General features: G+C 50.4%; 1 protein-coding gene across 2 annotated transcripts; it reads right to left on the bottom strand.

Moving 5' to 3' along the window:
* Nucleotides 1–5525: 5525 nt before the first annotated feature.
* Nucleotides 5526–14255, bottom strand: TMEM72 (transmembrane protein 72). 2 transcript variants are annotated; one of them, XM_054207522.1, is made up of 5 exons: nucleotides 13861–14255; nucleotides 9814–9880; nucleotides 9318–9389; nucleotides 8442–8581; nucleotides 5526–8257 (listed from the first exon to the last, which is right to left on the bottom strand). In XM_054207522.1, the coding sequence occupies exons 1-5, from the start codon at nucleotides 13928–13930 to the stop codon at nucleotides 7797–7799; spliced, it is 810 nt and encodes a 269-aa protein (XP_054063497.1). In that variant the 5' UTR covers nucleotides 13931–14255; the 3' UTR covers nucleotides 5526–7796. The 2 variants fall into 2 exon arrangements, with proteins under 2 accessions (XP_054063497.1, XP_054063498.1); XM_054207523.1 differs by lacking the exon at nucleotides 9318–9389.
* Nucleotides 14256–14685: the final 430 nt, after the last annotated feature.

Raw genomic sequence — 14685 nt, 5'->3', positions numbered from 1 at the left:
TGATTCATCCAAGGCAGAGTAAATTTATAGACTTGTGAACTGAGAAGCTTCTTATGACTACTTTGAATAAATCAGATTTTAAACATGATTAGATAGATCAAATGAAATATAAACCACAGTGTAGTTAAACAGAAATTCTACTTGGCTTCAGTGCAACAACTTCTTAGCAGCTATCCTGTGCAGGTATACTGTATCTTTCATCTTAGTAACTACAGAATTAAAAAACATTGAGACTGCCAAAAGAAATGAATGTTTTCAGAAATATGATTTATCTTTCAATTTCTAATTACTGTTACATGAAATGTCTGCAAAACTTGATTACAAATTATTGTTAATGATTTTCCACTTGAGAGTGGCATCGATGGCATCCCATTCAACTTGTAGTTTTCACTGTGCTTGCCTGAGATGTACAATCTGTTTAAGCAAGAAAAAAACCCCATCTGAGTGCCAGTAAAATGAGAGTTACAGTCTTATACAAAAGGTTTAAGACATTGCTTAAGCTGATTTTTCTTCCACTTTTTTATTGTTTTACTGACTTAGCTGTTTGTGGGGCAATAACTCCAGTAATTACTTTTGTCAACCAAACTATTAAGTAACAAAACTAAGCTTTGGCATGGTAGCCCCATGCAGACCTGGGTGGCTGTATGAGCGTTTCACAGGTGTCAGCCACACAAGAGTGGAAACCATGGAAAACGCCAGGGAGGGCAGGCAGCTGGAGCCAAACTCTGGGTATTTCTCTGCTGTCATTTGAAGTTTTAAGCAAGTAACAAGAAAGGAGAGAGCCTGGGCAGAATGGCATGCAGGACATTGTTTCAGGGCAGACCCAGTACAGTGGCTGCAATAACATTTCCATGGCAATATAAATTCTGGATGGTATGTTTTCCTTTGTCTGGTAGTTTGTATCGCATGATCTGCCGTGGTAGCTTTTCTAAAAACGCAGTGTTCATTATTGATGGAGTAACTCACACATGTGGTGCTGTTTCAGAGAAGACCAAAGCTGTAATTAATGAGTTTGGGGCATTCTTAATTGTGGCTGCAGGACACAAAACAAAAAAATATTTTGCCATTTTGTGCCACCTTTTCCATGGTTGAAAGTGCTGTGTAAGTGGAAAACAAAGGCACACAGTAACAGCAACTTTATGAATAATGTCAGATTACGAAAGCTAAAGATAATTTGTATTTATAACTATCTGATAAATACATGAGCAGAGGGACTATGTTGTGCTTTTGTGTGGAGTTTTGATTTAAAAGGAATCAGCTTGAATGAGGGAATGTTTGTGCCTGTGACTACCAGTTGGAAGTGAAGAAATCATAAAACAAGTTAGCATGGGGTTGAAAAAATAATTATAGCATAAATGTGATAGTTTAGTACTGGATAAGAGCCAGGAGAAATAATGACAACAGCAGAGCCTTCTCCATTTCCAAACCAGTCAGCAGGAATTTGTTTGCAATTTCCTTCTTATGGCACTTCCGCATGAGAGATGTTGACAGTAAGATTGTCATATTTTTACACTGTGACCACATGCAGTCCCAATGTGAAACACATAACATGTCTTTTGCTGGAGAAGATGCTTTGACTTCCATTTATGCAGCTGACGATTTCTTCCAAGCTTGCAGATGCTTGCATGAGAAACAGATGCTGAGAGGGAATAATAATTAATTTGAGAGGAATAAGGTGGAATTCACTTTCATGCCTGGGCTTGGGTTTTTGAGAGGAAGGTGCGGCTAAAAGGTATAATTTCCTTCCCAAGCCCTGCCCCTCAAGAACCTCTCTGGTCAAGCTTCCATGCTGTACTGCTACAAATACATACGCCCAGGGAGGAGTTCAGGTTGCCAGCTTCGCCCACCGGATCTGGGAGCATGGGAAGGATCTGAGTGTTGTAATACACCTACACCTTCATTGGCAGCCTCAGCCTTCCTGAGCACGTGAAATGGGGACGGGGGTCTGCAGCGTGGCATAAAGTGGGATGTGGCCCCTTCAGCTGAGGCAGGCTTGCTCCCATGCTGGGGACTGTCTCCTCTACAGGCACATCAGGGAAACAGGGAACCAAGAATGTGGACAAAGCTTGAAATGGAGAAATGTAGTGCTACTATATCAAATTCAAAAGCAATGTCACTGCACCAAATTCCCCTCGAGAATTCTCCTTGAGTGTGACCGAGGGAGTAACCAATGTAGAAGAGCTTCTTCAGCTCAGTTTTGTGCACAGTAAAGCTCTTTTTGTATACTTCTGTTTTCTCATGCTATTGAAGGAAGTGACACAGCCTAGCACAAAACCTTACTGAAAAAAAAAACAAACTTGCTTTTTCATGGTGCAAAATTTGTAGCGCATCAGCAGGCATCAAGAGTTGGAAGGTGAGCTTTGCCCAAAAACAACAGAAAAACCGAACAAGTTAGTTAGGGCTGCCATATAGCCTCCTTTCACCGGGTTTGTCTCCTGTGCCTGCTGCCTTCTTTCCTTCTAGGCACAATTTGCTAGGTGTTGCCTCTCTCTGCTGTGTCGAAAGGCTCACCCAAATCAGCAGCTGCGAGCCTGGCTCTCCAGGGAGCTCAGGTGCAGGCGCAGCGGGCGATGCACCAGCCAGGGAGCAGGGTGCCAGCAGGGAGCTGGGGGCTGGTAAGCAAGGTTGGGCACCCGGGTGAATACCAAACCCAGCCCCTCCTACAGGGCAGTTTTGGAGGGGGAGGCGGTGAAAGGAGAGTTAGGGCAGGGAGGAACCGTACAATCACATCACAGTATGTGATTTTGTTTAGCGTGAATCGATCGGCATGATATCTTTTCTTAAATAGCTCTTCTGAATGAGGCCAGCTCTGGTCTGGAAAAGGTTGGGGTGAAGGAGAAACTGGGTAGAAGGAAGAGATGGAAGGGGGATGGGGATTAGTGTTATGATGCTCTTCACAACTTCCTCCTGTGCTGTATGAAGTCCCTTATAGGTATAGGCTGGGGTGAGGAAGGGCTGCCAGGAAACACTACTCCTCTTTTTTTTGGTTGTTTTTTGTTTGTTTGTTTGTTTGTTTGTTTGTTTTTGTCTCAGGTATAGATTCCCTATATTACATGTGATCCAAAGACCTGTGTTGGGAAATCAAGTTCCTGGTATTTCGCATAGAGCCTCCAAGCAGGGTTCAATAAAGTCACATGCTGAGTGAATAGCTGCCTAGAATTAGTTTCCTGAAGGTACCTTAATCATTCACTAGGATGTATCCTAAGTGCAGTCATTTCACCAGTGGTATACAAGCTCCTGTACGGCAGCTGGAAGACAGATTCCTGCTTTTGCTCACGCCATGCCGAGACGATAAGGGAGCTGACAGTCCCAAGGAATCCCAGGCAGGTTTGGGATACGATTTCTGGTTCCTGTAACTTCTTGCACAGCACAAAATGCAGGAGTCCAGCCAAAACAGAACCTGCATTTCTGGTCCAGCACATGGGAGAATCTCCTGAATGGGATGGGAGATGGTACAGGGCTGAGGAGTGGTAGTGTTGCAGGTGTGTGGGCATGCAGCTTTTGTAATCAAGTGGAGACAGGTCCTCTCCTGCATGTGGACATGACTCGATATTGAATTAGGAGCTGCCCATGACAGTGATGTTAATACCAGTCTTTGCTGCTGCAAGTGTTGCACATGCAGCTGGGCATTTCTGATTTCGAGTACTGACACTGCAGAAACCGAATATTACATTTTCCTCTCTAAATATACTTTATTTTCCTAACACTGCTGTTGTATGGATAAAACATTCCTATCCTGGTTTTGAACAGGGAGCAGTGCTCAGAGAAACTGGGGTGCAGAGTCCCCAGGGAGAGGCAGGGAGTTTGGAGGGTGGAAGAACTGTAGTGGGGCAGGTCGTGCGCCCGCCTTTGGGCTGGGCAGCAGCTACTCCTGCTAGTGTGCACTGGAGGCAGAGGGGAATTGTAACTGAAGCCTGCACTGAAATCTATTTTTGCCATCCTATAAAAGTTAAAATGGAGTAATTGTTTGCAACAGTGGTTCACCAAGTTGGCTGTCAAGCAGCACTGTAGAGTGTTTCCAATGCGTATGTACATGCAAAGCAGGCAAATTTTTTCCTCACACAGGGAAATCTTTGCAAGAAATTTTGAAGAAAACTATTTCTGCCAGGATTACCTCACAGAGTTTCACCTTACGCATATATTTCTTTTGGATGATTCATCTTGTTTCCTTTCAGTGTGTGAATCCATAGGAGTTTATAGCTTTATACATTCAGCTCTAGCTCAGTGGCTTAATCTCAATGGATTAGCTGTATCATGAATTAACTGTAACACAGGCAAAAATTACATAGCAACGTTCATCTGGTGCTGTGTGAATTTACAGTTCAGGAAGCTCAAATTCAGCTATTACTGCACTGCACATTTAATAGTGTCAAGTTCTTCCTCTTTTTCTTTTCCTGCAATTACCCCGCATATATGAGACTTTTCATATACAGGCCCCCAACAGCATCTCTGGTGCTTTCAGTAGCCCCTGGGACATCCCTCACAGCTAAATGTAGGGACAGGGGCCAACACAAAAGTGCACACTAGAGCAAATAATCTCTGAGCCCTCTGCAAAGTCATCTGACACCCCCTGAGGCTGAACATTTCCTTTGCACTGGGATTTTAAAGAAAGCTTGAGGCTGCACTTCTTGAAGCAGTTGAGTTGCTCTAACAGCCTGCTGCCTCTGAAAGGGCTGCTTTTATCCCACATCCCTTCCATTTTGTGGCTGGCCCTTCCTTCCGTGAATTTATTTGGCTCATTATCCCAGAAGATAGCCACTGGCTTTCTTTTTCCTAATTATTTTCCCTTTGAGCTAACGAGCTGCGTCAGCCAATGGAGCTGGCAGATAGCACCAGGGGTGGGATGAGTGGTGAGGAGCAGAGCGGGGATGTACAAACAGACTTCTTGGCAGGGGCAGCCCTGGGAGCAGCTCAGCCCCCGTGGCAGGAGAGCACCCGTATGCTGCTGTTTGGGGCACAGACCGGCTGCCTCTGGAGCATCCTGCCCCCAGCTCTGTGGTCCCAGCACTTCCCTGGCACTGGTGGAGGCTCTTGGCAGACTCCAGGGTGAGCCAGCCGTGGACCTTAACTGAACAGACAATTTAATGCCACAGAAAAGACGAGCAGCTTTTTTCCAGCCGTCATCTGCTGAGCCTGCTAGCTGTGAGGCTGGAGAGGAGCCAGGCCAATACAAGGAAGCAGGCAAGAAAAGCAACCAGGTCCAGTGCTGTCTCCAGGAAGGCTGAACAACCACCTCGCCTGTAGCTTCCCCCCATCTGGCTTCCTAAGGGAAATCTATGCCAGACTTCAAAAGATGAACGTAAAAGCTGAAATAGCTAATTCTGCAGACGCTAACTATTACAAACTCATTTTATACACTTCGCAGAGCAATGAAATTTGCTCCCCATGCACATCAAGGCGTGGCAGGTGCTCTGACCTCATTACTTCTCCCCTTGCCCTGCTGCCCCACCAGTACGAAGTCTGGGGCTGATTGAGCCAGGGCTGAAGGATAACGTTTGTCGCAGAGCAGCTCTCCCCACCCAGGCTGCCCTGGAGCTTTGCTCAGGGCTAGAGAGGAGGCTGCAGAAATGTGGTTTTTCTCTCATCAGCAGATCGCTTGATCTATTGGGAGCAGTGCCTTTTCAACAAACCTTATCTCCGTGTGTGTAATTAATTATGCAAAGTTCAAAGAAGAGCCTTGGATGATGCAGAAAGCTGAGCTTGCTTATGAGAGCAGGTCTATTAGCAGAGCGCAGCCTTTTGGGGCGGAGTTGGCAAGGGGGGGTACCTTGTTAGTATGTCTGGGTCAGGACCTTTGTTGATGCAGGTATGCTGTATGGCCACCAACTTTAGAATAAAATAGCTTTATTTTTATTTCTTAATGTGATGAATACACCAGCTTGAGGGTGGAGCTGTGGCTTGATCACGGGCTTGCGGCTATCAGTTGTGCAGTGTTAGGCTGTAAAAATGGGCACAATTTTCTGAAGACGTTTTTGCAGGTGCAAAACCACCCTAAAGGCAGGTGTGTACGTGACTCTTCCCCAGCATTCATTTATGGGGTGGTAGTTTAATTTGTGCTGCCAGGAGATCTCTAATCCATATATCATGTTTAGAACAAGTTGATACCAGCTATCATTTTAAATGTTGGTGATGCAACAAAAAGCTTTTGGGTTGTAGGAATGATAAGCGTGTGCAATCATTCAGAAGCTTCTCTTGTGGACAGTTTCATTATTAAACACAGGCAATCAAAGACTGAGAGTCAATGTCTTCCCCATCCATCCCCCAGATTAGGAGTCACTTAGAAAGAGTTTATTAAAAAGTAGCATTGGGTTCTTATCTCAATTGCATTCTGATTTTTGAACACTTACACTTCACATTTTCACACTGCAAACTACTCTGCTTTCCTAAATGAACAAGGTGTTTGTGACTCAGAGAGCTGAGATTTTAAAAAGAAGAAATAATGTATTTCCAAGAAAAACAGCCAGCCCCACCAGCTTCTACCTTATAAACAGTTTAAGCAGGTCTCAGGGATCTTCTCTCCTTACCACCACCTCACCCCAATGCTTGTGTGTCTGGCTCAGAGCAGTTGCAAGTCTTCATGCCAGCAGCGGTGACAGTGCAGCCTCATGTGCTGTGTCCGAGAAAATCCAGCCACCTGAGCTCTTTCCCATCTGCAGCCAAAAGAGTTGCTTGATGCTGCTGAGAGGGTCTTGGTGATGACATCTCCAGGCACGGATGGCATTTGCCACCTGGAAGCAGAAAGTCTTGGTCCTCAGGTGGGAGAGTGCCAAGGAGACGAGTTGAACAGGAGAGAAATGCCTGATTATAGGTGAATGGTCCTTAACGGGCAGAATATATGGTAGGATTAAGCCAGAAGTGAAGGGTTAAGGGAAGAGCTGGCATGGAGGGGCCTGGGGGGGGACAGAATTGTAACTTTATTATTGCCTTTGCCCTCTGGAGCCCATAATTAACACATAGAGGGAGTTACACATGGTCTGCTGTGCCAAGGCGGTGCTGGACCTCATGACCCGAGTTGCTACATCATTCCAAAGCTCTTCTAACCCAAGAGGGTTGTCTGGGCAGGGGACACCAGGAAAACCCTGGGTCCTCCCTGTTCCTGCATAGATATCCCCAAGGTCAGAGGTGATTTCCCTGCTGGGCTCAGAGCATGTCTCAGGGGAGGGCACTTCACGGGTGCTAGCCCCAGGGGCGTGCTTGGTCTCAGCACACCTCTGAAATGACGTTTTGGATGCCCTGGGCCCGCTGCAGCCAGTGCAGATGCTGTGAGGGAACCTGCAGGCTGTGGTGCCCTGTGCTGGATGTGTCCCAGCCCTGAGCACTTCCACACACAGCGAGGGCAGGAGGGAGAACACTGCCCACGGCAGAGGCTGCTCCGGGGACACGGCGGTCTACCCTCCTCCTGCTGCTGCTGCTGCTCCCTCGTGGGAGGCCCGCACCACAGCTGTGAAGTTAGGCAGGAGCAGTTGCTGTGATGTGTAGTGCCATAACAGAGGGTGACCCACACGTGAGGCCATGGGAGCAGAAACCTTACTGTGCTGGCACTACCCTGGCTGAAACCCCACCTGTCACCTGGGCACGGCGCTGCAGGGGCTGGGGACAGCCACTGGCTCTGTCACAAGGTGTGGGACCACATAGTGCGAGCAGGCCCTCAAAAAGGGGGCTGACACAGTTGTCACCCTGGAGGCAGGGAGGGCAAGGAGGGCCGCCTCTCGGGGCCCCTCAGCTGCTAGAGTGGCAGGGAGAGATGCCAGGGGCAGGGGTAGCATGTCTGCCCTGTCCTTCCTCCTGCTGAGGGCTCAGAAGAGGCCTGTGGAGCTGAGGGGAGAGAGGATGACGGGGGCATCGGGAGGGGTGAGGATGGGTGTTGTGTCCGACGTCGTCTCTTCAGCCTCGCTCTCCACGTCCTCCAAGCTCTCGCTGACAGAGGGAATGATCTGCACCACCTTCTCCTGGAAGTGCACTTGCTTGCGTGGGGCCAATGGGGCCGCTGGTTGGGCAGGAGCTGCTGGAGCTGGGCTCCTGTCCTTGCTGCCCTTTAGGATGCTCTTCATGTGGCCCAGCAGCGAGCGGTGCTGGTCCCTCTGGGACCCATGGAAGGTGTAGGTCTGCTCAGTGTCACCAGCGATGGTTGGGGCTGCCACGGTGGCTGAAGGGTCCACGTACTGGCCCACCTGAGGATGTGTCTCTTTGTGCTCTGGGCTCTTCCTCCTCTTGCTCAGCAAGAAATAGGCCAGGGCAGTAAGCACCAGCATGGACCCTGGGGAGAAGGCCATGTTGGTTGAGGGTTGGGGCAAAGCGAAGAGCTCACCAAGCAGTGCTTGGTCCAGCTAGCTCAGTGGTCCCCACAATCCATCCACACCCCACACATCCCTGCCCTCTCAGGCCCCCAGCAGACCATGCTCCCATCCGCACTATTCCCCACCCTAGCACGGGCTCCTCACCAGGGATGGTGACGTGCCAGACAAGGACGGGATGCAGGAAGCAAGCCACCGATAGCAGTGTGTACCCCAGGAATTTCTGGAAGCTCCCCGGGCGTCTAGCTCGCTTCCAGCAGGCCTGTGCCAGGGAGTTGGGCTCATATCTGCAGAGAGAAACAGAGGTCTTTGTGGGATGGGGCACCAAGCACATGGCAAGAAGGTCTGGATTTAACAATCACCCACCTAAAGGTTCAGATCCTTGCTCTGGCATGCCAGGAAACCACTGTGTTTGTCAGGGAAGGTAAGCAAAGCCTGAGCCTCTCCGATGGCGGGAAGAGGCCAGGGGCTAGATCTGCCAGAGGTCAGCATCTCAGGCCCTCTCTCCTTGGTGCATTTGCTCACTGCAACCAGTTGAGTGCCCATTAGCTGGAGAAAGGCATTGCCTCTAAGCTTTTGAAGCAGGCCTTTTGAGTTTATGCTAAAAGACAGCAGAAAAGGGCTCAGCCTCTGAGAAGTACATAAGGATTTTCTGCTTTCTAACTTAAACTTCTGTGCTGTCTCTGGGAGGGAGCAGCAGCTCCCTCTGGGGATCTGGCTCTTCCTTCAACCGCGGCCCATTGTAGGGCTTCATAGTGGGTGTTAAGCAGGTGCTGCAGACCAGGCTTTGTCCTGCTGGTGCTCAGCAAATAACGGCACAAGGCTGGGTTAAAACAGGTTTAGCTGGCTGTGGACATGGCCCCACTTACCTCCCCCCTGCCTGAGTGCACTTGCCATGGCAGTAGGGGCAGGACCTTTGGTTGGGCACTTGCAGCTCAGCTAGGTCTGGCGTTGCCTGTAAGGGGCAAATTGCCTTAGGGAAGTCCCACCAAGGCTGGAGAAGACTGGACAGGATCTACTCACGTGAAGCACATCTCCAGGAACAAACTGATAAAGAAGAAGCCTTCACAGACAGTAACTGCAACCCCTGAAAAACTGAAAGGTGGAGCTGTCAGGGTGGCAGAGCTGGGCTTGTGTATGCTCTCCAGGTGGCAGAAGGGGCATAGAGGGCCAGGATTTACTATACAGTTCACAGCAGAGTCTGTGTGCTGGGGTCTGGACACCCTCTGCTCAGATGGTTTGTGGAGAGCTCAAAGCCCTTCTGCCCCCAGAGGGTCAGCTTGCAGCCAGTGTCACCTCTGGCCTGCCTTAGTCTGCAGTAGCATGGGTGATGCCGTAGCATGACTTTCTCTAACAGAAATAGCTTACTTCTCTGAAACTTAGAGATGGAGATCTGAATTCCCCAAATCCTCGGACACTGCTCCCTGTTGCTGTTGCAGTCTAGTCTGGTGCTACATATGGTGGAGGGGTCGAACGAGTCACCCCCACTGTCTCTGATTCCAAGGGCAAAAATACTCACAGCAGATAGAAAGCCAGGCTTTTGAACTGTCCTCGCTGCAGCGTTTCTACGCCCACACCGATCAGCACTAGAAAGAGAAGGCAGGAAAGATGCTGACTGCAGGGTTGGTTCCCAACTCCCCAGTGCCCCACCAGGCACCAGGAATAATGCCCCGGTTTCCACAGAGGCTGGTGAGGTGGCTCCTCCAGTGCTATGCAGCATGTTAGGACTGCCAGCACCAGTGATTCATGCTGACACACCAGCCCGAGGAGAGTCAGAGCTGAATGCTGGCCTTGACATACAGCCCAGAAACCCATCCCAGCTGCACCCCTGTCACAGCAGCCTTGCCACTGCGTGGGCAGGGGAGAGGTGCCTTGGGGGTACCAGCTGGCCATGGAGAGCTGGGGTAGGTGAGCATCAGTGTCTTGTGTCCCTTCTACCCCCTGCCATGCCGCTTCATCACGGCTGCCACAGGGACTTCCCTTCCACTGCCCCATCCACCTCTGCCCCCTCCCTGTCTGGGGACCTCTCTGCCCAGGTCCCCCCAGCGCCTGCCAGCCCCTCTCCCCTGCCCTCCCTGCTTGCCCAGGCCTGCTGCACCCCACACATGGCCGCAGGGCAGCAGCAGGACAGGGGAACCGTGCCAGCTGCCTTCGCAAATGGCTGTAGCTGTAGCCATGGCATCAAGATCCTTTGCTAGCCAAACAGAAAAACATATAATGGGAGCAGGCAGATTAAAACCAGGGAATGAACGTCCATTCAGTGCCCCGGCCAGCACAGCACACTGGGGAGTCAGTTTAGGGGGGATTAAGAGTATTAGTGAGGCTAAAATCTTCCCTGGACTGGCCACTGGGGGCCAATAGCTTCAGGGGATGGAAAATTTTCTTCAACATCCTTCAGTTCCCCACAGGACTGTTTCCAAAATGGTGCAGAACCGAAGTGCCTTGCACCAGCTGCAGCAAGCTGGTTGGTCGGTGACCAGTTGGTCACAGCACACAAGCACCACTGGTGTGGGGCTGCACGGAGCCCAGGTCTCATGGCCAGGGCATCGCTGTAGGCAGTCACCGCACTCCTGTCCGCACTTGGTGTCAACACATCTCACCAAGCAGTCCCTGCCCATCCACTGGTGCTCAGGAAGCTCACCACTGGTCCTGCTCATTGCATGCTGGCCAAGGCTTGAGGTGCCAGTTGGCTTTATTTACCTGAGCTGTGGTTTACCCAGCTGGAGAAGGGTACCAGGATCCCAAATGGGAATGCAGACCAGTGTCCATCAAGCCCACGAGGTGGGTGAATTCTGAGGGTCTGTGCCCGAGCACACAGCTCTCCTGTCCAGGCTGAACAAACCCCCTCTGTGGTCTCCCTGTGTCACCTGCAGCTGCTGGCCCCTGTCAGACAGGGGAACGCATGGGGCCTACAGGTTGCCCTCCTCCTTGGAGGCTGCCTCTCCAGCCTTGAGCAGGGGCATGGGGAAATCAGTTCCATCAGGGGCTATGAAGCTGTGTGAGCTGTGTAATCCTACATGCAAAGTATTGTTCTTTGCTGTCTCGTGACTGAGAAGCCTTCTTTATAATCTTTCCTACAAATGTGGAATGGATTCATTCATCCATTCATTCCCTGCAGATGAATGCAGAATTCAACAGCTTGGCGGTTACGCTTGAGTCTCTGCTCTGGATGGGGAGGTTTCCTGATTTTGCACAGCTTCTGCTTTATCCACAAAGCTGTTTGGATGAAGAATCTGCAAGAAGCAAGGGCTGTTTCCGAGGTGTTTGTTTGGACTAGTTACTGCCTTGATTTGGATCTTATCCAAGCCATGTGGCTAAAGGCACATGATTAGGAATTAAATGGTTGAAAGCATAAGAATTAAGAAATAAGTATGGACTCTCTCGCTAGATGCAGAAATCACAAGGCCTCAAAATCTCTTAACTACAGAGATGCCCCAAACACTGTAGCGAATTGTGGGGCCGTTTGATCACTCTTCAGGAGGCTCTGCCGATGGCGGGGATGTCGAATTTCTCACACGCAAGAAACCCTGTAGCCCCACAATTGCAGCCATTACGCTCCAAGATCCTCAGGGAAGGGGAGGTTTATTTTCTGTGGGTAACCTTCTGTGTTTGCAAGCAGTTTGTGCAGCTGGCCAGGCCTTCTCAGAATCAATTAGTGAGTCTGATGCACTCTCCTCTCCCTTTCATATTTTTTTTTTTTCAAACAAAACCCACGGGATTCTCTTCTGCATGGTTTCCATTTCATGCAAAAACCTTGCACACCTCATCAGGCACTAAACACTGCATCGAGCTGTTTTCTTAGTCCATTGAGACACATAGGGGAATAAAACCCAGGCACCTCCCATTCTTCACCGGCCTTTTGGGAAAGTCAGGTGATACTGGGAATGCATCAGAGCTATGAAAAAGCGCAGAGAGAAATAGTGCAGCTGTCTATGCTCTGTGATGCTCAGCAGAGAGACTACCGCACTGCTCGTTTCAAGAACTACAGAAAGGTGCAGATGATGCAAAATGACTGAAAGAAAACAAGCAGTAGAGAGAGAAAGGGATTGTATTCCACTAAGACACTCCCAAATTGTAAGCTACTTTCAATTTTGCTGTTCTAGCTCTAGTTTTCCCATGGCAAAAAACTCATGTTTTCTCCCAGGAAGGTCTCTATGAGTTTCCTTGGAGCTTAAAGGGAGAATAAGACCAGCATGGGGCTGATGTGGGTCCAGGGGGATGGAGAAAGGAAGAGATTTACATTCACTGGTTGAAGCTGTGTCCCAGCTCCTATCTGTTGCAGTCTTATCATGATGTGCACTTATCTGCTGGGAGTTTGTATAAACTCAGAGACTCAGATTTCTGCCCGTTATCAGTCATTTAAAGCACATTCCAGAGCAGAGTCTCCAGTGTCCCAACTGGGCTTCAGGTGTCCCTGGGGACCTGTGCTCTCTTCAGCTGACCTGTGTGCTTTCTACTTTGCCCCTGACTTGAGCAAAGTGTCTCTCATGGCTGCAGTTGGTAAAGGAAATGAGAAGGTAGGAGGGCCTGCTGTGACCTACTCTGCAGTGTCTGAATCTGAAATTCCTGGGGGTCTGACACGGGAACCACAGGCACCCCCTCAAGTCACCTCTCCCCAGGAACCCCTGGTTCACACCTCTAGCCTTTAGGCAAATCAGGCACTTTGATCTCTGCTTTATTGATGGGGAAACTGAGGCAGACAGCACTGCCTGTCCTGTCCCATAACAATGAGTCAGCAGCAGTGCCAGACTGAACCCCTGAGCCCTCTGCGTTAGCTGTTTCGACACGTCCTGTCCTGAGATGCCCGATATGAGCGGGTTATTCACCACAGTTCAGTCCTTCTGGCTGCGATGCTCTGTCTGAGACAGCCGGCTCAAAACACCTGCATTTCACCTGAAACCAGGCACGCGGATGTGTCACCAAACCCAGAGGACGCTGGTCCCAAGCAGCCCCTGGCAGCGGGTGAGAGGACACAACTATCCAGGTGGGTGAATTTATGGTGTTTGTAATGCAGCTATAACCTGAACCGCTTCCTGAGCCTGATCCCTGACGGGTTGCTAGAGAGGCAGAGCAGCACTTTGCCAGTAGCTGTGCCACCATGGCTGGGACCTCTCCATCCTGCCTGGCACAGGACAACTCACTGCGCACAGCACAGGCTGCTCCTCCTTCATTTTCACAACCCATGGAGCAGCCTGGCAGTTTTGCGCAGCCATGAGTATTTTGCTTTTCAGTCTCATTCACATCTTGCCTGTGCCCATGTCTGTTCTTACAAGAATATAATTTAGTTTTCTTTTCCATTTGTGCTTTAGCTTGTTCTCTGCCATACTAAGTGCTGGCTCTTCCTTTTGGATGTCTCACTGTGCCTCCCACAGCATTCGGAAAGAGCCTGGCCAGGCACCCAGCTCGCTCCCTCCCTGGGTCCCAAAGCAAAAGTGATTAAGTTTCCTTGTCCCCTTTGTAGGATGGGGCATGGGCTGCACCTGGCCAAAGGCAAGGAGACAGCTCAGGGGTCCTGACACCCGCTCAGCGCCTTTTAGTACCAAAGAAAAAGAGAGCTTGCTCTTACCTGCTGCGGTGGAGATGCCCAGCAATCGGCAGGTGTATTCCAGGGCACTCCAAAGCCCCTTGTGCCCCATGGTGAAGAGATGAAGATTGCGGTGCCGGCCAGGCAGAAGCTCCCTCTTCAGAGCTCCCACCTCAGGCGTAGTCCAGCAGCTCCCAGTTGTAGCCAGAGCCTCCCGTGCCTGGGACTAAGTGACCTTCCTGAAGGAAAGGGCAGTGGGTGCAGGACGGGCCACCTCCAGCAGGGCCTCCCAGGGAAGGGTGGTCAGAGAGCGAGCTGCCACCACAGGGAACCGGTCAGCACTGCTTCCCGCTGCTCCCGCCGGGGCTGCGGAGACTTGGCCTTTTCCTGCTTGCCAGTTACTTGCGTTGCCGGCCCAGCAGTGATTAATGATTGGTAAGGGGGGGGTGCGGCTTTGGGAGCATTTGCACCGGGGGTGCACGGCCTTTCCTGCTCCTGAGGAGGAGGCACTGGAAGCCCAAGCTGATTAAATGCATGTGAAGTCATTAGTGCTGTGCGGCTCCCGGCAGGTTAACCATTTGTGAGGATGGTGATGTTTGCTCTTGGTGAGACAGTGGCACATTCCTGATGGGTTGCGGGGTTCCCAGGGCACCCCAGTCCTGCTGCCTCCTGCAGCTGAGCTCCCCACCATGGCTGCTGCTCACCGTGCAGGTTTAGCCAGGCTCTGACTAGCCCAGCTCGGGCAGCGTCCAGGCTGATGTGCATCCACAGGAACATGGACATCAGATCTATTCCCAAGGGTGCTACAGACTCAGGCTGACTGTAACAGGGGAGATGTGTTTTTCTCTTCTTAGGAACCCTAATGAA

The sequence above is a fragment of the Rissa tridactyla genome, chromosome 6, assembly GCF_028500815.1.
Source record: "Rissa tridactyla isolate bRisTri1 chromosome 6, bRisTri1.patW.cur.20221130, whole genome shotgun sequence".
Lineage (NCBI taxonomy): Eukaryota > Metazoa > Chordata > Aves > Charadriiformes > Laridae > Rissa > Rissa tridactyla.
The sequence above is the reverse complement of the archived record's forward strand: the minus strand, read 5'-3'. Positions and strand labels throughout refer to the sequence as shown.